This window comes from Castanea sativa, chromosome 7 (genome assembly GCF_040712315.1).
Source record: "Castanea sativa cultivar Marrone di Chiusa Pesio chromosome 7, ASM4071231v1".
Lineage (NCBI taxonomy): Eukaryota > Viridiplantae > Streptophyta > Magnoliopsida > Fagales > Fagaceae > Castanea > Castanea sativa.
The window spans coordinates 18,570,352-18,593,587 of NC_134019.1; the positions used below are offsets into that span (position 1 = coordinate 18,570,352).

The 23,236-nt window shown below is 35.9% G+C and overlaps 1 protein-coding gene across 1 annotated transcript; it reads left to right on the forward strand.

The window, feature by feature from the left end:
• The first annotated feature begins 1,741 nt into the window (after positions 1–1,741).
• On the forward strand, positions 1,742–21,301 carry LOC142642675 (putative DNA helicase MCM9). The gene is made up of 20 exons (XM_075817078.1): positions 1,742–1,947; positions 2,043–2,145; positions 2,222–2,327; positions 2,447–2,585; positions 3,547–3,613; positions 4,046–4,220; positions 4,427–4,526; positions 4,917–5,014; positions 5,341–5,406; positions 5,627–5,719; positions 5,952–6,068; positions 12,216–12,288; positions 13,765–13,831; positions 15,691–15,772; positions 16,009–16,130; positions 16,224–16,291; positions 19,746–19,855; positions 19,936–19,983; positions 20,071–20,223; positions 20,888–21,301. Exons 1-20 carry the CDS (start codon positions 1,790–1,792, stop codon positions 20,968–20,970), a joined length of 2,028 nt encoding a protein of 675 aa, XP_075673193.1. The 5' UTR covers positions 1,742–1,789; the 3' UTR covers positions 20,971–21,301.
• Positions 21,302–23,236: the final 1,935 nt, after the last annotated feature.

Below are 23,236 nucleotides of genomic sequence, written 5' to 3' on the forward strand. Positions count from 1 at the left end.
CTATTTTTTCGTTTGAATCCACCAAGGATGCAAATCTACCCATTTTTAGAAAAAAAAAAAGAGGTGTAAAGTAACTAACTAGACTAAGCCGAGGACAACGGAGTACAGAGAAAAGGAAAAAGAAAGGAAGAAAAACAAAAAGAACAAGAGCTGATAAGAAATGGAGAGAGTAGGGGAGAATTTACTTTAAGAAAAAGAAGAAGGCACGGTCACCTCGGACAAGGTATTTGGTAAAAAGAGAAAGCACGTGGAGTTGGCAAATTATGGCAGGCATGATACAGGAGTGTTGTAGTGTGTAAGAAGATTTGAAAGAAATTAATATTTATATGTCAATAGGAATTATGAAGCGGGAGAACTCCCGCCTCATCCCAAGAACAAATCTCAACCGTTAGATATGTGTCACATCGCTGAACGTGGGGAATATAGAGACGCCAGAATTTAATTCAGGGACGCTTCGCATGCCGAAGCTTCGGGAATATGCGATGAGTAGTTCAAAGGTCATTGTCCCTGTCAGCAATATTGCTAGAAATCTGCAGGATAAAGGGAGATTTAAGTCGAGATCATTTTTTCATCCCGAGTTGAAGAAATAAGAATCTCGAGGGGCTATTGTAGGGACGTTGGGCCCAGTAATTTATGAAGGATGGCCCAACAAAGTCTATTGGGCTAAAAACCCAATCCGAGGACATCAAACAAACTAGGAGTACATTAGTGTACCTCTTAAAGGAAATGCCAGGTAAAGATGTGATAAAAAAGTGAACAATTGAGTCCGAGGAAGATATTAGTCCTCGGATATTGAAGCCGAGGTCATAGGAAGGAGGTTTAATATCCCCAAAGCTATAATATAAACAATCTTATGGCTACGGGAAGATGCAGTACACGTGGAAGACAGTAGAAGGGCGGTGGAATATCTAAGGTAAAGCTGCTACCACCGCCCACACATTAAAGACTTTGCAATTGATATACTGACTACATTAATGGAGGAAGGAGACCTGAACATGGGTTTTGGAACTTGGTCCCTGATCCTAGAGGAATTCGGAAAAATTTGATGGGACAAGTATCCAAAGCCAGCGTTATAACCATGAGGTGGAGGATGATAGAGAGGGGGAAGAGGGAGTATAAATAAAGGAAAAGACCTTCGGAAGAGAGAGAGCTCTTTCCTATGAGAAGAAAGACAATAGTAGATGATAAGCTAACGATCTATAATTGTAATCACCCTTGAGAAGCAATACTATAAACTATCCTCGGATTGTGTCCGAGGAAGAGATTTTTCATTCATCTTCTTATAGGTGATCCTTGTTTGTGCCATTGGGTCCGAGGCTCGTTTATTTTCTGTTGTTTGAACCACCCTCAAAATCTAGATTTCAAGCTCACTCTCTACAAATTTATTGTAAAAGGCCTTTCAAGCCTATTCCCATTTAATTATGGATTGAAGGTTCGATTTGTGTCCTTACACTAATTAAATCCATTTATCAATGGACTAATTTAATGTAGCAAAAGGCAAAACCCAAATTCTCAAAAAAGAAAAAAAAAGTTTTATATATAGAACAAAAAATCAATTAATATCTTAACTTTGACAATAAAAATAATTATTGACTTATAATAAAATTAAACCTATGAGTTGAAATTTTATCTTATTATTATTTTTTAAAAATTTTAAATCATCTTGACCCATAGTATAGTATATTAGTGCTTTGTCTAGGTTGGTGACCAATGTATCTATATCTTCCCGCCCAAACCCGTCTCCTACCTTTCCTCTTTTGTGTGCAGTGTGCACAGTGCACAGCAAATAATGGCGATGTCCTCCTTGCACGAAAACGAAATGGACGATTCTCCCTCTCCCTCTCAACTGAAAGCCGAAGCTGCCTTTCTCATTCGCCGCCACTCCGACCAGCTCCGCTCCATCGCTCTCTCTCCTGACCCCAACCTTCATTACCCTCTCCACATCGAGTAATATCATCAATCAATCATCTCTATTCTTCTCATTTTCCTCTCTCTCTCTCTCTCTCTAAAACTCACTCTCTCTCTCTCTCCATGTTTCTCAGTTTTGCAGAGCTAATGGACGACGACCCGCCGCTTGCGCAATCGCTATTCTCCCAACCCACCGATCATCTGCGCCTCTTCGACGATGCTGCTCTTTGGGCTCATGTCAGTATGCGCATTTTGTTTTCCTTCGAGTAAAGTACACTTTTTGATTTGGCTGTGTTTTGCTTTGTGTATGTAGAAAATTGTATTGGGGGATTTGAAATTGAAAGGTCACAAAAGTGTGGTTGAGAAGAAATTCATTCATGTTCGTGTAAACATCAGCGGTTCCCCACTCGAATGCCCTGGTTTTTTTTTTTCTTTTTTCTTTCCCTATTCTTCTCTCTGTGATATTGGTTTTGTTTCAACTCTTTGCTTGGATAATTGTTTGTTTGATTTGTGTGTGAATGTGTTTGGATTTGGTTAGAGACTTTTCCACGCATTGGAAGTGTTCGAGTGAAGCATCGTGGGATTCTTCTCACCCTCAAAGGGACCGTGATTCGTTCCGGAGCGATCAAGATGTATGAAGGGGAGAGATGGTATATGTGCCAGAAATGCAAGCACAAGTAGGGTTTTTAATTTGGTTACTTTTGATGCACCAATGTACATTTGTATTGTGCTATAACATTTTTAGTAGCTTAATTTTCTTGGTGTATTGTGGTGGTTATGAATGGGAATGCAGAAAAAATAGTGCAATCTATCTTGTCAACTTAGTTTCTTCTTAAACCTTGTGAAGGAAAGAGGGTTGCCTTTAAGCTAAATTACATGTCTCAATGACATGTATGACATTTTCGGGATATGCTGATAAACACATCTTCAAACATTGCCAAATATATTTTCATTTTGTATTTCAAAATTTTCAATCAAGTAGCTTAGAATTTCAAAAAGATATATGAAAGAGAGAACAAATATTCTGACATAACAAGTTAACATCATCTGTTGGTTTTTTCCAAGCAAAACAACAAAGTTTTAGCATTCAATCCTTGCATGCTTGTACTATGTCTTCCTTTTGTGTCCAATCCATAATCAAGATGCCCAAAAAAAAAAAAAAGTTTAAATTGTTGAGTATTTAGCTGTTTCCAATCTGGAACCTCTGTGTGTTCCAGCCATATCCCTTGCATAGCCCACCATATCCTGTACATGACCAGGCATTTCCCTTAATGAAAAAAATATTTGTGGCTCATGGCACATATGATGCATGTTGGGTGCATTTCACGAAAGTGCCAGTGTCCTCCAAGTTTCTGACACTGCCATGCCACCTCTAGGGCCTTACAACAATCTGAACAACTTCAAACTCCAGCTGATATGGACTGCATAATTTTGAAATCCATAATTACGCAGTCAGTCACTTTTCCTCAAAATTTTCTGAATGACATATTATAGTCACTGACATTCTTTACCTAGGGTGTATTGATCTGTTATCTTTGAGACTAACATTCCTGTCATAATCTACTTGGAGATACCTGTTTTATGCCAATTGTAGTTTGCACTAAACTTTTACCTTCTTATGGTTGATGATGTTTGCAGATTCCTAGTTTATCCTGAGCTGGAAGCTAGAAACTCAATATCACTACCTTCATATTGCCCTTCTCTGGTATATATTTTACTCAATTTCTGGTTATATCTCACATTATTTTAACTGTGTCATATGAAAATTTTGAAGAAAACATAAGTGGTGGTAGCAACAATCGGATGGTCTCATACATTTTTATGTAATATGATAAAAGTATCACTTATAGTATGTGCTTAAGCTATTTGCAAAATTTTATAAGTGCAGTTGCATTTTAGGATGCATTCTTGATCTTCATGTGCATTAAGATAAGAATTTTATGAATTGAGGCATGAGATCTGTTTATTTTTTTCTACTTTATCATCATTTTGATGGATTTAATATATTTTTTGTATTATATATTTTACCTTCTTATGTTTGCAACAAGACATTATTTGGCTCTTTGCTATATGTCTAGTTTGTCTTATCTAGTTGTTCTTTTGGAGTTGATAGTAAATTGATTGTCTTCAATCTTAGAGTTCAAAACCCTGTGAAGGCACGAAGTTCAAGGAATTAGAAGATTCTATAATACGCCATGATTATCAGGAAATCAAAATCCAAGAAAGCACACAAGTGTTGGGTGTTGGGGCGATTCCTCGTTCAATTCCTGTCATATTGAAGGATGATCTTGTTGACATTGTTAAAGCTGGAGGTAAGAAATTCTGGGAAGCTCTATTTTTCAATTTTCTATGAATTTACTTCCTAGCATTACCTTGAGCAAAAACTTCATAACAAATATCCAATTATATGCTTATACTAGCTGTTGAATCATGCCATTCTTTGAACATATTATATGGTTTAGATTATCTAATTTTTTGGGGGAGGGGAGGTTTGTGTGGTAATTACTTCCTGTCACAGATGACGTAATCGTTACTGGAATTTTAACCGCAAAGTGGTCTCCAGACTTAAAAGATGTGCGTTGTGACCTTGATCCCATACTAATTGCTAATCATGTGAGGTAAGTCTTATACTTATTGAATTCAATTGTCAAAAGATTTAATACTACTTATGGAGAATTGGGGGGTTTCTATCCACCAAATTTTTATTTATTTATTTAGAAGTAAAGGTGCAAGAAAATTAGGAAAAGGTGCATTTTTGGCTTGTTAAGCAATGCATGATTCTGGTGCTTTTGCGACCTAATTCTGTGCTTAGTGTCATATATTTTGTTTATAGCCAGTTCCAAGCCCCAAAAAAAGAGGGTGGTCATGGTGGGTTGATGGCCAACATAAAATTTAGTTACTTTATTATGAAAAAAACAGTCAATTGTTCTGGCACTCTATGCAATGAAAAGCTACAACACTTGTCCTTCTGTGTTTTTCTGCTAAAGTTTAGCTTTTCATTTTTTTAGAAGAACCAATGAGCTAAAGTCAGAAGTTGATATACCTGATGATGTTATTATGAAATTCAAGCAGTTCTGGTCAGATTTCCATGATGCACCATTAAAAGGTAAAAATTGTTGACCATATACTTATCTTATAAATTAATATGCAACTGAAGAGTTTATTTTTCTGGACTGTCAATATTTCATTTGAAGAGAATAGTTTATATTTATTATTCATTCTGTGTATATTATTTAAAGTTTAGCTTTCTTATTTTGCTAGATTCTCCAAGAACCTTGTAGCTCAACTAGCACCTTTTGGTGTTTTCAATGTATATGTCTAGGCTTCAAATCCCACCTCCCCCAACTATTGAATTATCAATAAAAAATTATTTTGCAAAATTTACAATGTTGTTATCTAGTATAACTTAAAATCTGTTCAATGTTTACTCAGGGAGAAATGCCATCCTACGAGGTATTTGCCCACAAATTTTTGGACTCTTTACTGTCAAGCTTGCAGGTTTGCTGTCATCCCATACAACATCTAATAATTATATATCTGTTTTATACTTTCAAACTGCATTGCATTGTTTGGGTTCAAAATGTTCGGATTAAAATTTTTGCCTAATTTGGTAATAAAAAAAATGTAATTGATGTGTCTTTCTCCCCCCCCCCCCCCAAATCTTAGTATGATCATCAATTCCTACTTATCACATTTACCTTTTCAATCTTCAATTTAGTTGCGTTAACACTTATTGGGGGTGTGCAACATATTGATGCTTCTGGGACAAAAGTTCGAGGAGAGTCTCATTTGCTTCTGGTTGGTGATCCAGGTAGCAGTCTTATTTTTTGTTACTTTTTACTTCTATTTTGAATTATATGATACTCTTCATTCTCTCTGTCTCTCTTGCTCCACACACATACAAGTGTGCGTGCGTGTGTGTGTGTATTTCTATACTCCATCTGCTTATGGAGATGTTGATAGGATGAATAAGAGGGATCCATACAAGTTGTTGAAAATTGCATGATAAATATTAAGTAAACATTACTAGATATATCTCACAGGTACTGGGAAGTCTCAGTTCTTAAAGTTTGCTGCAAAGTTGAGCAACCGATCTGTTATCACTACTGGGTTAGGAAGCACCAGTGCTGGATTGACTGTCACTGCAGTCAAGGATGGAGGTAAACATTCACCTAACCTCTACCTTAAACCTTCTTTTGGAGGTTGGACAATTTTTACAAATATCTTGTTCCATTAATTTCTTCTTCATTTATTCTGACATTATTCTTGTGGTTTAACTTCTTTATTCCTCTTCTATTTTTTTATAATTAGAATTGTACTATATGTTAGAATAATGATTAAATTACATTCTCATGAGAGTTTAAGCTTTTGGGACAATGGGTAGTTTATCATTGTATTAAATCAGGTGGTCCTCAGTTTGAACCTTGTCTCCACTATACCTCCCATTTAAAAAGTTGAAAATCTCACAAGTTGAGACGCACTTATTGAGGGAGAGTCTAGGCCCACATGTGATGGCGAATATTAGAATATTGATTGAATAATTAAATTCACCATTTCCTAATAGCTTAAACTTCTGGGACAAGCTGCAGTTTGTCACTATAGAATTAGAAAGTACTTGTACACAAATGTAGAGCAGATCCTTCTAAGTGGAAGCTGTGACAGTACCCGATGCTATTATTGACATGCTATTCTGATTTACCTGGACACATGTTGAAACCACCTTCAGTCTTTCATTGGATATTAAAGTGAATTTTGACATTGTTCCTTTCTCTTTTATGTCTTTTTACTCCCCTTCTATTATTTCTTATATTCAAAACTTGGTGTCCAAAGTTATATGTTTAAGAGTTCCTGTGTTTGAACCTTGGGATTATCCTATTGTTCAGGTTGCATTTCTATAATTTTATTCTGTTTAATGATGTTCAAAGGCTGTATGAATAGTGTTCATGAACTGTAGCACAAGAAAGAGATAAAGAAAAGAGAGAAGAGAAAAAAAGAAAAACACATGATGGCCAATGTGGGTACTCAGGATTTTCACCTCGAACCAAGGGCTGGCCTTGTAGTCATGCTGGCTTGACACCTTTGGTATCCCACATCGAAGAGAACTCCTCCCACTTTCTCACTTATAAGCTTGCGCCATCAGTTATTAATAACTGATGGTACACTCCTCACCATGGCGCAAGCTTATAAGTGAGAAAGTGGGAGGAGTTCTCTTCGATGTGGGATACCAAAGGTGTCAAGCCAGCATGACTACAAGGCCAGCCCTTGGTCCGAGGTGAAAATCCTGAGTACCCACAGCCAACATACTTCAATGCTCACAACACTCAATATTTTTATTGATTAACTCCATATTTTTTTAGTACAATGACAAAATTATATAGACCCCAAATCTCCTAGGAGAACTAGGACTTCTACTTTGATTAGTAAACCAAATCCTATTTGAATTGAATCAAAGCCCATGCATAAAGACCCATAAACTAAAAACGACATACTTATTAATACAAGAAAATCCAAGGCCCAACAGAAATACTAAAATATCTTTGAGTCTAGAATAACCAAATAAAACATAACATCAAATATAAAAACCTAGTTAACTAACATGGACACCTAGGAAGCACGGTGCGGATTTTGGTTTGGGTGCCAATGTGGGTGCGGTGCGGCAACACAACAATTTTTGAAAAAATAGGATACGGGTGCGGCGGGATATGTTTATTAATAAATTAATAAATATATTTTTATTTATATTTTCTATATATTGCTAAGCATTTTTTTTTTTTTTCATATAATGGTAAATATATTCTAATTTAAGCTGGGATGCACGGACGCGGCACCGGAGGTGCCGCACCCGCGTCCGACGCGGCGGGACTCGCCGACGCGCGAGGGACGCCGCTGCTCGCGCGTCGGTGCGGCGTCCGGCCGCGTCGGCCACGTGGCAGATGGATTTTCACGCCGACTCGCGCCGACGCGGCGTGGACTCGGCGCGATTCGCGCTGACTCGGGCGGAATCGCACCGAATCGGCCGGAATCGGCCGTATCGGGCGAAATCGCCGAAATTTCTGGTTCAGCCCGATACGGCCGATTCAGGCCGAAATTCAAAAAAAAAAAAAAATAGAAAGGTGCGAAACGCACCGTATGAACTAAACCTAAACCTACTTCAGCCAAAACAGAACACTACATTCTCACTTCACCAAATTAAAAAAAATCTCATCCGTGCTCTTATTATTTCATAGCTCTCTGCCTCTCTGCTCTCAGCTGTGTGCTCTGCCTCTCAGCTGTGAGCTGTGTGCTCTGCCCTCCATCTTGGTCTTTGCCTTCAAGCTTCAGCCCTCCATCTCTGCCTTTACTCTCTCCGTCTCCCCTGTTCAAGCTTCAAGCCTTCAACCCTTCGGCCTTCACTTTCAAGTTTCAAGTTTCAATCTCTCTCACGCATTCTCAACTCTCTCTCACGCATTCTCAAGTCTCAACTCAGGTATTAATAAAGCTTTCACTTTCAATCTTAGTTTGATTTAGTTTGATTTGTGATTTGTGAATCTTAGTTTGTGATTTGTGAATGTGATTTGTGAATCTTAGTTTGATTTAGCTTTCACTTTCAAATTCTTAGTTTTATTTAGTTAATAGTTATCAAATAATAGTTTGAGTTGAGAATAATAGTTTGTGAATCGTAAACTTGGTTAATATCATGTTGTGAATCTATGAATGTGACACTTGTGAATTTGTGAACTTGGTTTGATTTATTCTAAATTTATTTAGTTAATAGTTATTATTTGTAGGTTAAATTCAATTTATTGAATTTGCAATGAACGAAGTTACTAGCACGAAACTTCACCTTCGTCTAATCAAGAAGTGCCAAATGATGAATCTTCTCTTTGGCGGTATGTGACTAAAGTAGAAAAACCGAGTGGTGCATGTTGTTAAATCAGGGGGAAACACATACTTTAAGTGCAATTATTGTGGTGTAGTTTATATGGGATCTTATTCTAGGGTTAAGGCTCATTTGTTAAAAATTCCTAATAAAGGAATTAAACCGTGCCCTAAGGTGACACCGAGTCATAGGCTGGAAATGCGACAAATGTATGATAAAGTTGAGAATGATAAGTTAGAGAGAGAACGGAGAAGTCAAATTCCCTTACCCCCACCTCCCCCAGGCCGTGGGCCTATACCTATTTCCCAATTTCGGAGACATGAAAGGAGTGATAGTACAAATCCGATTGATGGTAAGAGGAGGAAGGTGGTGTAAATAATACTTTGGAGAAAGCATACCGGAGATAATGCTAGACATGAGTTGGATAGTACAATTGCTAGGATGTTTTACACCGGCCGGGCTTCCGTTTAATTTTGCAAAGAACCCATATTATCGTAATTCCTATGCATATGCTGCTACTCATATCATACCGGGTTATGTTCCTCCTGTCTACAATGCTATGAGAACAACACTTTTGCAAAAAGAAAGAGCTCATGTTGAAGGACTTCGAAACCAATTAAGGACTTTTGGCTTGAACATGGTGTAAGTATAGTTTCGATGGATGGTCGATCCACAAAGGAGGCCTCTTATTAATATTATGGCTGTATCGAATGGGGGTCCGGTGTTTATAAAGGCAATTGATGGGTCGAAGGTGAATTCAAAGACAAACATTATATTCTTGGGGTGTTGAAGGATGCTATAAAAGAGATTGGACATGAAAAAGTTGTCCAAGTCATCACGATAATGCTAGTGTGATGAAGTGCTTGGATCTCTTATTGAAAGTGAGTATCCTAAAATATTTTGGACACCCGCGTTGTCCACACTCTCAATCTAGCTTTGAAGAATATTTGTGGCAAAAAACAGAAAAGAATGAAGTTACATATGAGGAATGTAGTTGGATTACACGTATTGGTGATGATGCATCCTTCATACGTGTTTTTATCATGAACCATTCAATGAGGTTGGCAATGTTTAATGAATTTTGTCCATTAAAGCGCTCCAAGTTGCGATACTAGATTTGCTTCGAGTTGTTGTAATGCTAAAAAAGGTTGAAGTTGATAAAAAGATGCCTTCAAGCCATGGCTATTAGTGACCAATGGGCTTCTTATAGGGAGGATGATGTTGGAAAAGCTCAAAAAGTGAAAGATCGATTCTAAGTGATCTTTGGTGGGATAATATTGATTATATCCTTGAATTCACAGCACCTATTTATGATATGCTACGAATGGCCGACACCCAGATAAGCCTTGTCTTCATCTTATGTATGAAATGTGGGATTCAATGATAGAGAAGGTGAAAGCAACAATATATCGGCACGAAGGCTTGGAAGATGATCAGCATTGCTCATTTTGGAGTGTGGTGTATGATATACTCATTGATCGATGGACTAAAAACTGTATACCACTACATTGCTTAGCTCATTCCTTAAATCCTAAGTAAGTACATTTATTTTTTATTTTCTTTAGTTCCCCTTTCTAGTAAAACACACCTTTTATTTATATTTGTTTTTTAATCTTTAACTCTAGGTATTACTCCATTGAATGGCTTTCGGAAAATCCAAAACGCGTTGCTCCACATCGAGATTATGAAATTTCTATGGAAAGGTGCAAGTGTTTAGATCGATACTTTGAAGATGGGAATGAATTAAGTGTGGTGAAGTTTGAGTTTGCAGCATTTTCAGGAGGGAGGTTTCCTTCACCAGCTGCCTTGACAGATAGGTGGATCTTACAACCTTTGGATTGGTGGCAATACCATGGTACCGCATTTCCAACTCTTCAAACCCTTGCCCTTAAGCTTCTTGGACAACCTTGTTCATCCTCATGTGCTGAGAGGAATTGGAGCACATACAAATTCATTCATTCCTTAAAAAGAAACAAAATGGCTCCTGCACGTGCTGATGATTTGGTATATGTGCATTCTAATCTTCGACTCTTGTCAAGGCGCAATGCGGAGTACATACATACCGCAACAAAGATGTGGGACATTGGAGGAGACTCTTGGAATGAGAGCGACATACATGGAGGAGCTGGAATTCTTGAGAGTGCAAACCTTACTCTTGATGAGCCAGAGTTGGAGGCCATAGTTATTGGGAATGTTAGCACTAGTGCTGCTACTAGTGAAAGTGAAGTTCGAAGTGAATCTATTGATCTTGATGATGAAGATGTTGGGATTTGATTGTCTTGTTGATTGTCTTTTATTTAGTTTTAGTTTCAAACTTATGAGTTGTATTCTAATTTCTGAACATCTTGGAATGTTTTAGTTTCAATCTTGTGGGTTGTATTTAATTTATGAACATCATGTTTTAGTTATTATCTACTGTTGTTCTTAAATTTGGTATATGTTTATATAATGTGAAAAAGTATGCTTAGTAATATATTAAAAATATAAATAAATATATTTTTAATAATTTTTTAATCGCCGAGTCCCGCCGCACCCGCACCCACCTTTTTCAAAAATTGCCGAGTCCCGCACCCGCACCCGCACCCGCACCCGTGCTTCATAGAATTTAAGAGCAGTAGTAGGTAATAAAGCGAGAGATAGAGGGAGTTTGAGGGAGCGTTGGAGAGAACAAGAAACTTTGAAATTATTTTAGGGTTATTTCTTTAAAGTAGGTTGTCAAAACGGTGTGTTTTAATGAAATATTTTACTTTTTTTTTGACAATTATTTTGGCCCATATCGGATCAATTCGAGGCCTGTTTTGGACCGAATCGGACCTATTTGGGGCCTGTTCAGCCCATTTCAGACTGAATTGGACATATTGGCCCAAATCGGACTGTATCGGGCTGAATCGGAAACCAAAAAAAAAAAAGTTTGGCCACGTCTACGGCCGCACGGCGCATCCGTTCGTATCCGACTTGGGTGCGTGGGCCCAATCAGGGAAACCGTGCTTCCTAGATGGACACTTATTCTTGGCTTTTGTCTTAATCTTAGGCTTCAAAAGAGGGTATTGCTTCTCCAATCACTATGATTGCACCATCAATCCAAATCTGGTGTATATAGCATGTCCATATTTGGATTGTATAAGTTGGTTTTTCATAAGAAACAGATGTTTTAGAAAGTTAGAATTCTTGAAATTTCCGAATTTTTAATGAATACGAAACATGGATTGTGGTTGTTATTTATATGTATTTTATGGCTTTGATATTTATCAAACTAAACATTAGCATAGTATCTACTTAAAACATTTAGTTATGTTTTAATCAATTAGTAGATCCCTATCGTGTATTAGATCATAAATTTTTTGGGAATTTACATTATCTGTATCAATATCATTATCCATATCCATATTGGTGCTTAATATTCCTATATTTGTTTTACATTAATAAACCATGTTTATCAAATTCCCAGGGGAGTGGATGTTAGAAGCTGGAGCCCTTGTTCTTGCAGATGGAGGGATTTGTTGCATAGACGAATTTGATAGGTAAGAAGCGATGCCAAGAAAGAACTCTGTTTTAGCTTTTATCTGTTTGGTGCTCAACTTCACTGTTTCAGTACGAATCTTTTTCATACTCCAGTGTCAGATTTTTCCTTGTGTTAGCTTATCATAATGATTATAAGGATAAGGATCATGTCCAAAAATGTATTTGCATTTGCTTTGTATGTATAACTTTGATAATCTAATTTTAAAAAGTGACTCTTGGTCAATGAGACTATTTATGAAAAGGCAGTGATTGGAGCAATCTCAGATTTGGAAGACAAAAGGTCCTAGAATGTTCAGTGAGACCATTCTCGTAGTTTGATAGCCTTTGATTGTAGGATTGCTGCTTGTGTTGGGTCTATTGGTTTAGCTTTGGTAATTTGACTACAGTAGTGACTAGTGAGATAACAGTCTTGTGAAATGAAGCTAAATTTGGCAACTACAAAACAACTAAAAACTATTAGGAGAGATGCATAAAAGCCATCAAAGTCCAGGGCAACTTCCCTTCCACAGTATTCATGTCTGCTTAATCTAAGCATCTCTGTGTCTCTTTCTCTTATGCAGAGCATGTCAACAAGAACGGGCTAAGTAGGCCTGTTGGCATTTTCTTTCTGTTTGAATGATTATAGTCCATGTGTTGGTGATTTGCTCTTTAAGATATTAGAATTCAGAAATTTTTTGGAAATTTTTTATAAATATAAGTTCATAGTTCTCTTTTTTATTTTAAAAGTTTATGGGAAGACATTTGATATTTATTTCTATCCTTATCTCCTTTGAATTCACCTATGAATTTAGAAACTTATTATTTTGAAGAAACTTGGGTTGCATTTAGTCTCAAAGGGCCGCAATCTCTTAAGATATTTCTATTTTGTTTAGGCCAAACATAGCTTGTGATCAAAGTTGGTAGTTAAGAGAAAAAATAAAATTGCAAGAAAATCTTTGTATATTTGAGTATGCGGAATCAAATTATTTTACAGGACATAATGATATAAGTGTTAATATGTGTGAAGCCTCATATACACAGTTGGCTCATGCCCTACTAGCTTAAGTTTTTGGGCCAATTGGTTCTCCAACATCAAGTAACTTTAGGTCTTTGTCCTGTGCATTTTATTCTCTTTTAAGATTATAATAGCATTATATCCAAACTATGTTATAGAAAGCGCTATTCTAATTTCTACCTTAGGGTAGGAACAAAAGCCTTAATACTTTAGTTGCACTCATTCTTTTCTTGATTATGATACCGGAGGCTACAAAAGATGCATGTGCGCTTCAGTTTAAATGCAATCTCTCCCCTAAACTCACTTTTAAACAATTGGAGCATGAAAATTTTCCTTTAAATGACTTTTAGTGGCATGTATAACATGCAAATTGGACATGAAGTAGTATTTCCCGTGAAAAGCAAAGCTGTGTAGACCAAGATGATTTTTGGTTCTGATTCTTTAAATTTGCCAAGAAACTAACTTAAGTTTTGCTTGACAGCATGAGAGAACATGATAGGTCAACCATACATGAAGCCATGGAGCAGCAGACCATAAGTGTTGCCAAGGTAGAATATCTTGTTTTAGTTGATGTAATAATTATCAAAGCCTCTATGTCAATTGTGGTTAACTAGTCCTTTAATAATTTATATCATATTTGGCATCCATCTAAGCTTGAATTACGTCTGTTTTCCTTGATGTAATCATGATCCAGTTCAAGCATGAGTTCCTGCCATTCAATTCCTGCATGGGGTTTTCTAAGAGGATTGACGACACATGAATAATTTCATCTCTATTAATTGTCACTGTGGAATTTTATAGAGAACTACTGTCATGCCTGGTTGATGCATGGGTTTATCATTATATGTGAACTACAAAATATTTCAATAATATAATTGAATTTGAATGATAAGATAAGCATTAAAAAAATCCCTTTAAGTTACGTGGGGAAAGGACATATAAAACCAAAAACTATAATAGATTAAAAACTAATTTGGAATAAATAATGAAACTTCTTTTAAATCTCTTGGAAATTTTGGTACAATAGTTTTAATTAGAGAAATATTTTAAAACTGTGGTAATAGAATTTTAATCGGACTAGTATTTTTAAACTTCTTGAATTTCACTTAAAACCAACTATGTCAATAATTTTAATTAAATTATAATGTGCCATATGATGTGTAACACTTATGTTGAGTCATATGGTGTATCGACAACATGTAGGACATAACTTTTATTATGTAGCATATGATTTAGCTCTGTCCTTTCTATGCATTAAACATTATGTAGAATATAGGTTAATAAGGTATAACAATCCTCACAATGTCTTGATTTGTTTTATTGCTTGTGAGTCAAACAAATGCACAAATGAATGTGAATTATCTTTCACTTACAATTATTTTATAACATCTTGTTATATATCTTCTTTAACATTTACATAAAGTAGGTTGAAACCTTGAAGATTTAAATCAAGAATTTTGGATACATTGGTTAAATTTACTTGCTTCATATCCTGTTCTGAGATTTAGTGTGTTGATTAAGAAGGCCCAATAGCTAGAAGCTTCCTAAAGGCTTTGGCAACACTGCCTTTGGATGTTAAGAATTCTAAAAAGGTTCTACAAATCTAGTACCTGCTGTTGGAGAGTATGTGGATTTTATCTGTACATAATGTTCCCATAGTTATTCGTTAGTCCCTGACAGTTTCATTATTTTAAAATTTAAAGTTACATAACTCTTCTTAAGGTGAGATATGCTTTCTTGTGTTGAGATATGACATTTGTCACCTTTTCATTTTTAAGCTGGAATTAGTGAATTAGAACTTAGAAGTTTATGTGCGGACACTTCTATTAGGATCTTTTGCCATGTCCTCAGGACTCAACATTCTTAGACATGTTGGACTTGTTGAGGTCATGTTTGGGACTGTGCACAAGCTTTTAGATGTCATACACGCTGACATATGATATTCAGGGCTAATATTTGACAATTCAGGTTAAACATGCCCGAGTACCTCACAACGCACTTTTCCTTTCTATTGAAAAATTATATAATAATTAAGAAAATTATAAAAAGATAGTAGAGGAAAGACAAGTAGGATACCATTAAATACTAGAATGTAATGTCTTGATTAAAGATAAAATGTCTATTAATCGCATGTCCCTTTGTGTCTTGTTTTATTAATATTTGTTCTGATGGTGTGTAATAATATTGTATGTGCCCCCTTGTCTAGGCCCTTACAGTGTGGCCATTTGATTTACTTTATCGTTTTACACTTTCTTAAAAATTCGTCAAGATAAATATCAGTTCTTTCTTAATCTATGATTATTTTGTTTGAAGGTTCTTTATCTATGATTATTGATTAATTTGTATCTTGCTCTATTGGATGCTTGGTAGAAGCCTGGCTACTCAATGACATTCTCACTCTCTCCAGGCTGGTCTTGTAACGACTCTCAGCACTAGAACAATCGTTTTTGGTGCAACAAATCCTAAGGGACATTACGATCCTGATCAATGTATCACTTTCATTCAGAGTATATGATAGTTTGATTTACTATTGAGATAACTGTTGATTCTGGAAGTAGACTAGCTTTATAATGAGGCAGCTATGAATTTAAATTTTATTGCATATATGACTTCAGGTAAATGCAAAATATAACATACATGGTCTCCTTAAGTCTTGGTTCTTTTTGAACAGGCTTTCTCTAAAGTTTCCATCATTCTCATTTTCATTTTCCTTAACCTGATCTAGCTCTGTCTGTCAATACAACACTCTCCGGACCCTTATTGAGCAGGTTTGATATTGTCCTGGTCCTCTTGGATACAAAGAATCCTGAATGGGATGCAGTTGTTTCTTCTCACATTCTTGCTGAGGTAATCTGCTCCTGAGATCATGTAACTGGTTCTGTGGTGTTATCAAGCATTTAATTGAATACAAATTTTGACTTTTATGAAAGTAATGTGCAGGGTGAATCAGACAAAAGCAAGCATGATGAAGAGCTAGCAAATATCTGGCCACTTCCTATGCTTCAGAGGTAAAATTACTTAAGAGAATTAGCAACTAATACCTTAGTTTTTATGCCCTGTCTATTTTTATTTGAAAGAGGAGCTACTTTGAATACAAAAAATTAGGTTTTTGTGTAGAAAGAAGTTCAATTATTATTTTATTATTATTTTGATAAGTAAGATAATTTCATTTGAAAGAGGAGCTAGTTTTCTTTTCGATAGAAAGAGGAGCTAGTTTGAATACCCAAAGTGTGCATTGGACAGCTCCTAAATAAGAGATATTTAAGAGATCTAAGCCAAGGTAGTCATCCAATCCATTGAAGATCCTATTACAGATTGCTTAAAAACATGCTTTGGGTGACACCCTCAAAAGTTCTATTGTTCCTATGATGCGGGGGGACAGAGTTCTATTTTAAAATTATTTTTAAAATCCAATAATGGGGATTTTCTAAGGTCATTTAGAATTAGGTTTCCTAGGTTGATTAGAAATAAGGTTTCCTATGTCAGTTAAAAACTTAAAATTAGGGTTTAGTAAACTATATAAGCATGGTATTTTATGCCTATGAAGATGGATTATTAAGATGATGAATAATATTTCTCTTCAAGTTGTCCCTATGGTCTAGTGCTAACTCCAGCTAACCCTAGATGTTGCCTCCTAGAGGTTCTCTTGGCCTGACTTCAGGCAGGCCTGGGTGCCTAGGTTACCTATCCTTTATTTCATTTTAATTTTTGTCGTATCTTGTATTGTTTTTGTCTTCTTAAGTCAAATTTGGTATTAGAGCAAAATTCAGTCCATTTGAAGCTGTGGATTAAGCCAGAATAGAAGAAAAGGAACCCAGATTGTTTTAATCCATCTCTCATTGACAACCAATAACAATCCCAAGCCACTGCTGCTGCTAAGATCTGGAACTCCACCCCAAACTCTCCAATTCCAGATCTACTCAGAGCCCAACCCAAACTAGCCTTAGCCATCTCGGACCAATCAAGTTCTCTCCATCCAGCCCACGTCTCCACCTTAGTCTGCTCGCTAGAGATCTGGTCTGATTGACCGATGGAAGAAAGGCAGTGTTGAGCTAGGCGATAAGGTTTCATATAGACTGCTCGTGTGCTGCAAACCTTGATCTTGATTGTCAATCACCGTCTTGCTGCTTTATTGTGACTCTAGTGTTATGCTGTGATGCCACATTTCAATCCCCCCTGTTTCCCAGCTCCACCCGTGACCTAACCCAATTTTTTGAAATCCAAGCCTTTTGCCCAACCTAACCCATTTAAATTCTCACCTAACCTGGCCAAAAAAAAAAAAAAAAAAAAACTGAACACCCAATACTAAAGCTGACAAGTCACACCAAAAAAGAAAGAAAAAAAAAAAAGTAAAGAAAAGAAAGAACAACTTAGTAGAATTATCAGATGACAGAGACAAACTTGGCTGACCTTAGGATCACTGGAACTATTATATGTTTCGAATTACTTGGGAAGAAATGAAAGAACAACTTAGTGTGGAATATTTACCAGTCTTATCAATAGAATTATCTGGCCCAATCTCATTATGGTAACTTTCTAGATCGAGGAGATAGTATAAAACAATGGAACTAACTGTCAGTTGAACAACGTGAAGAAAACAAGATAAATGTTTGTGCAATTTCTAGTCCTTAGCTCACTGCAGTGTAGTCCACCATGAAGCCAAGTTAGAGTCTAGCGAAAATTATTCAATACATGTCTGCTAGTGTTTGAATGCATGGTGACACCAATGCCTTCCTTAATTCATTAAAAGCCTCAAGGATGATTGATTGTGATGAGATTACTGCTCCCCACATAGAATACTACATTGATAATGAGATCCTAATAATGAAGGGACAGCAAGTACCACCAGAACCTAATGTTCAAAAAGGAGTACAAGTGCCAACAATTATTAATTCAATGTTTGTGCAGCAAGAGGAACATATTGTAGATCCTAAACAACTAGGTGAGATATCTGAACCATGTTTAGTACATTTACTAATTTGTTTAAGAGTCAGATATATTGCTTACTGTTGAGGAAGATTTCACTATAATTGATGAGGAGAAACTCAACTAGAGTGAAACAGTCAGAGGGTGCATCATTATGTGACAATATAATTTGGTGCATGTGCTACTGGTCAGCAATTAGCCCTCCTTGGTGCATGAAGATTAAAGTCTTGATGAAGTGGAAACTGTTGATACAATGGTCCACCCTGTGTTTTATGATCAGGTTGTTTATGTGTAACATTGATTCCACATTGACTTTGTAATTCCAGAAGAATTTAACGATTTAGTGGTACATAAGGTTTCCTTTTTTGGTGCTGATTCCAAGTAAGCCTTAGGTGCTGACTCCTATGTTACCTATCCTTTACTTTCTGTTCATTAATTATGTTGTTGCATCTTTTTGGATTTGTCTTGCGTCATTCTGTCCCATCAAATTGTCCACAACACATACAATGGCACTGCTTTCCATAATATATAATTTCACTTTCCTCTCCTGTGTTGATTGTTCTGCTAGCTCCTCTGTGGAGTGGAATAAGAAAGGAATCAGGTAAGTAAGAAATACCTCTCTTGCAGTTAGTGTGGTAGTTTTTATAAGCCCCGAGAATTTCACATTGGGATCTTTTCATTTGGATTGTTTGTTACCTAAAGAAAGCTCTAGGTCCGAGCGTATTATTTAAGAATGGTCATCTCAGAATAGAAGGTTTCGCTGTGGCATATTGGGCAGTAACGCCTTCAATAGGGGCCTAACGCTAGGAACCTTGTAACTTGGAAAAGTCAGAAAGAGAACATAGTTGCTCGGTCAAATGCTGAATATACAGAGCAATGGAACTTGCTGCAAGTGAGCTATCTTGGTTACAACACTTTCTTTAGGAGTTAGGCTTCTTAGTACCTACTCCTATTCCACTATAGTGTGATAACCAAGCTGCTATACACATTACTTCCAATCTTGTGTTCCACGAGCAGACCAAGCATATTGAAGTAGATTGCCACTTTGTACTGGAAAATTTGCTAAATGGATAAATTACTACGCCATTTGTGAAGTCTAAATATCAACTTGCAGATACCTTTACGAAGTCATTTTGTAGGAAATGATTAGAGTACATTTGTTCCAAGCTGGACTTGTATGATATGTATGCTCTAGTTTTAAGGGAATTTTAGAGAGTCAATATTGTGTTGGTAGTACCATGGTACTCTAGAATAATTGTGTTGTTACCTTATTGAAGAGTCTAGACTATCCTAGGGGAGAGGTGTACCTCACCAGTTGTCATTGTCAAGAATCTTCCCTATTTTTTGTAAGTAACTATCCCATATATGTGGAATATAGTGGATGAGGCTAGACAAGATTTTTTAGCTTATCTTTTTTCAATCTTTTGCATATGATTCCTTTCTAAATGCTTCTCTAACAATTTTCAACCATTGTTTCTTCACAATCTACATTTTTGCACAGAAATGGAACGAATTTTTAAGTTTTCAAAGTTGCAGGTATATACACTTTGTAAAAGGATACTTCAAACCGGTCCTAACAAAGGAGGCTGAAACAGTTATTTCAAGCTATTATCAGCTCCAAAGAAAATCTGCAGCTCATAATGCAGGTTCGACCTAAATTAATCGTCTATGCTAAATCAGTGGTTTCAATTATTCCATCTGTTTAGGTCGTGCATTCTTAATGCAGCTAGGACAACTGTGCGCATGCTGGAGAGTTTGATACGACTAGCTCAAGGTACATTACCTTCCATAAGCAATTATCCTATCTCAGCTTCTTTTCTTTCTCCCTTACAAGTTTGACTCTGCATTGAATCATTTCCAGCACATGCAAGACTAATGTTCCGAAATGAGGTGACTCGGTTAGATGCTGTTACAGCCATTTTATGCATTGAATCATCCATGACTACGTCAGCTATAGTGGATAGTGTTGGGAATGCCCTGCACTCCAATTTTGCTGAAAACCCTGATCAGGAATGTATCCTTTCCTATTGTCTTTGCATGCATAACCACCATGTAGGCATGCATGCATCAACTCTCAACAAGCTGTGCTTATGTGCAACTTCAATAAGAGGAAAACATTACTGCAAACATGCCAATAAAAAGGAACATGACATGTCTATCATTTGTATTAGTTTACCCAAGAGATTTTGACATTAATTTGAGAAAATAATATTGTCCAGTATGTGGTGAAGTGGTGCCTGTGTCTGCCTTGACATGTGACGTCTAATAAATAAACCCAAACTCTCAGCATAGTCATGGAAAAAAATTCATCATGGATGTAATGGCATTACTTTCAAACAATTTGTTCAGGGTACCAAAGTCATATTTTGCAAAATTAATTCAAACACAATTGTAGGATGTAAATACAATTTCTCAATGTTGAGGGTTAATAATATGGACTTTTGAGCTTATAGCCAAGAGCATCTGTCTGTTTTTATGTCTTTTAGCCATGTAGTAGACTGTTATCTTCTTATATTTTTTATCTTCATTACTTTATACTACGCAGAAAAATAAAAATAACATATATGTCACTGCTTATGCATTTTAAAGTTACAGCAAGCATGATAAATTTTGTTCACATCTTCTAAATTTAATGTCGTTTTGCATGTAACTTTGACCCTTAACTAGAGAATACATAGATGTCAAGCAAGAAAAGCTGATTCTTGAAAAGCTGAGGTCCATAGACGAATTTCCTGACATAAATGACATTGAAGGATTGTGAAATGAAACTCTACAGAAAGGACAGGCATCTAGGGTTGCCAAATAACTCTAGTTCATGATCTCAAGGCAAGGATTTATTTACACTGCCAATTTCAACAACAACCAAAAGTAAGGCAAATATGTCCTCCGCTTTTTTTTGTCTGAATATATGTCCTCTGCTTAATGGAAAAATATTTGATTTTAATACCTGTTAAATGTTGTTCCATGTCATTTATGCTGTTGATTTATTTTCTGATTTGGTGGCAGTGCTACATTTAATTGGATTGTTGCATTATGATGATTAACATTTAATTGATTTGGGTCCCTATTTGCTGCTGTGCAAAGTGGTAATCCTTTGGGATATATTTGGTTTTGGATGTGTCATTGAACCGCTTGTAGTTTGAAGTCTTTGTAAAATTCCTTAAAGTATGTTTGATTGATTACATAGTTATTAATCTTTGATCTTCTGAAAACTTTGCAAATGTAGAGGGTTGGATTTCTCAAAATTCACATCCAATTAAAAGATTGTAGCCATTGACTACAACCAAATTTGTAGCTAAACTTTGTTCCTTAAAAATTATAGTCAAAAATATTTTTTTGTTGTTTACTCAAACAAAAAGTCATTACCATCGCTGGTAATTTTAAATAATTATATAAATTAAAACTTTTGTTCATAATCACAAACTCCAAATAGGAAAATCTTTTATATTTTTGAATCATTTGGGAGTCTCAAATTTGGAGAACAGACCCAAATTACAAAATATATATGTGTGTGTGTGTGTATACATATATGAAAATTTAAGTGGGAAAGTGATTGGTTTGAGGAAAAAAAAAAGAGTTCTTTGGAAAAAGGTCAACCATTGGTTTGGGGAGAGGGGTTGAATGGTGAGATATTATGATTGGAAGATTTTTATATATTTATTTATTTGTAGTAGTATAGTATGTTGAATATATATAATGTTTTTAAAAACGTATTATGCTTTTACCTTTTCCTCCCACCTTTTTTCTTGACTTAGAGCAGCATTGGTAGAGCTAAAATTTTTAGCTTTTAGTAACTCAAAAAGCTCTTTTTATCTATTTTAAGAGCACTCACAATGGTCGTGTCAAAAAATTATATTGCTATTTTTAGCACCAAAATACTAAAAAAACATATTGCAATAATGATGCTAAAGTTAAAAATTTTGGCATTTAAGCTACAGTAAACTGCCAAAGATGATAGTTTACTGTAGCTACAAAGTTATAAAAAAAAATAGTTTTTTATTTGTAATTCTTATCTCTTCTAATTCTCTCTCTCTCTCTCCTCTTTTGTTCATCCTTTCTCTCTAAATCTATGGTTTTTCTTCTCTCTTCTCTCCCTCTTCTTATCTCTTCTGAGTCTCTCTCTCTCTCTCTCTCTTTGTGTCTCTCTCTCTGAATCTATGGATTTTCTTCTCTCTTCTCTCCCTCAAATGAAGGACGAAGATGAATGAGTTTGCGGTTTGTTTAGCTCTGTGTAATGCCGGCGATAACAGGTTTGCTCAGTGGGTTTGTGGTTGGGTTAGATCTATTGAAGCAAAGTAATCTGCAGAATTTTCTGATACAAACAAACACAACATCAAATAAAGATAAGAGCAATTTATCAAGGATTAGCTAGATAATAGGACTCTTCTATTTTTATCTTTATCTATTATTTAGTTTTGAATGTATCTTATCAATATATATATTTGGAAGCAAGAAAAGAAATGGTTATTGGCACTGGTGGACCTGATATGGGTATGTGTGGGATGATCAAGTGAGTGGATCTTGCTCCAAAACCTTTCCTAAGGAGAAATGAAGATGGGTGATGAAGTTTCAGTAAGAATACAAGTAAAGGGAGAGAACGAAGTGAGACGGAGAGAGAGATAGAGGAAGAGTCGAAGAGATATGAATTATGAATAAAAAACTAAATTTTTTTTATAACTTTGTAGCGACAATAAACGGTCATTTTTGGTAGTTTACTATAGCTTAAGTGCCAAAATTTTTAACTTTAACATCCACATTGCAGCATGTTTTTTTTTAGTATTTTTGTGCTAAAAATAACAATTTAGCTTTTTGGCACTACCATTGTGAGCGCTCTTACACCAAAATAGTTAAGAAAATGTTTTTCCAGATCCAAAATGTAAAGTTCAAAAGAGGTTTGCCAAATCTATTTCCCAAACATTTAGAGCACTAGCAGCAGGGGATGGGTACCGGTTGCTATTTTACCATCTAAAACCTTCTTAATCTATTATACCAATTCACTTTATAATACACTCTACATTCCAGTGTTT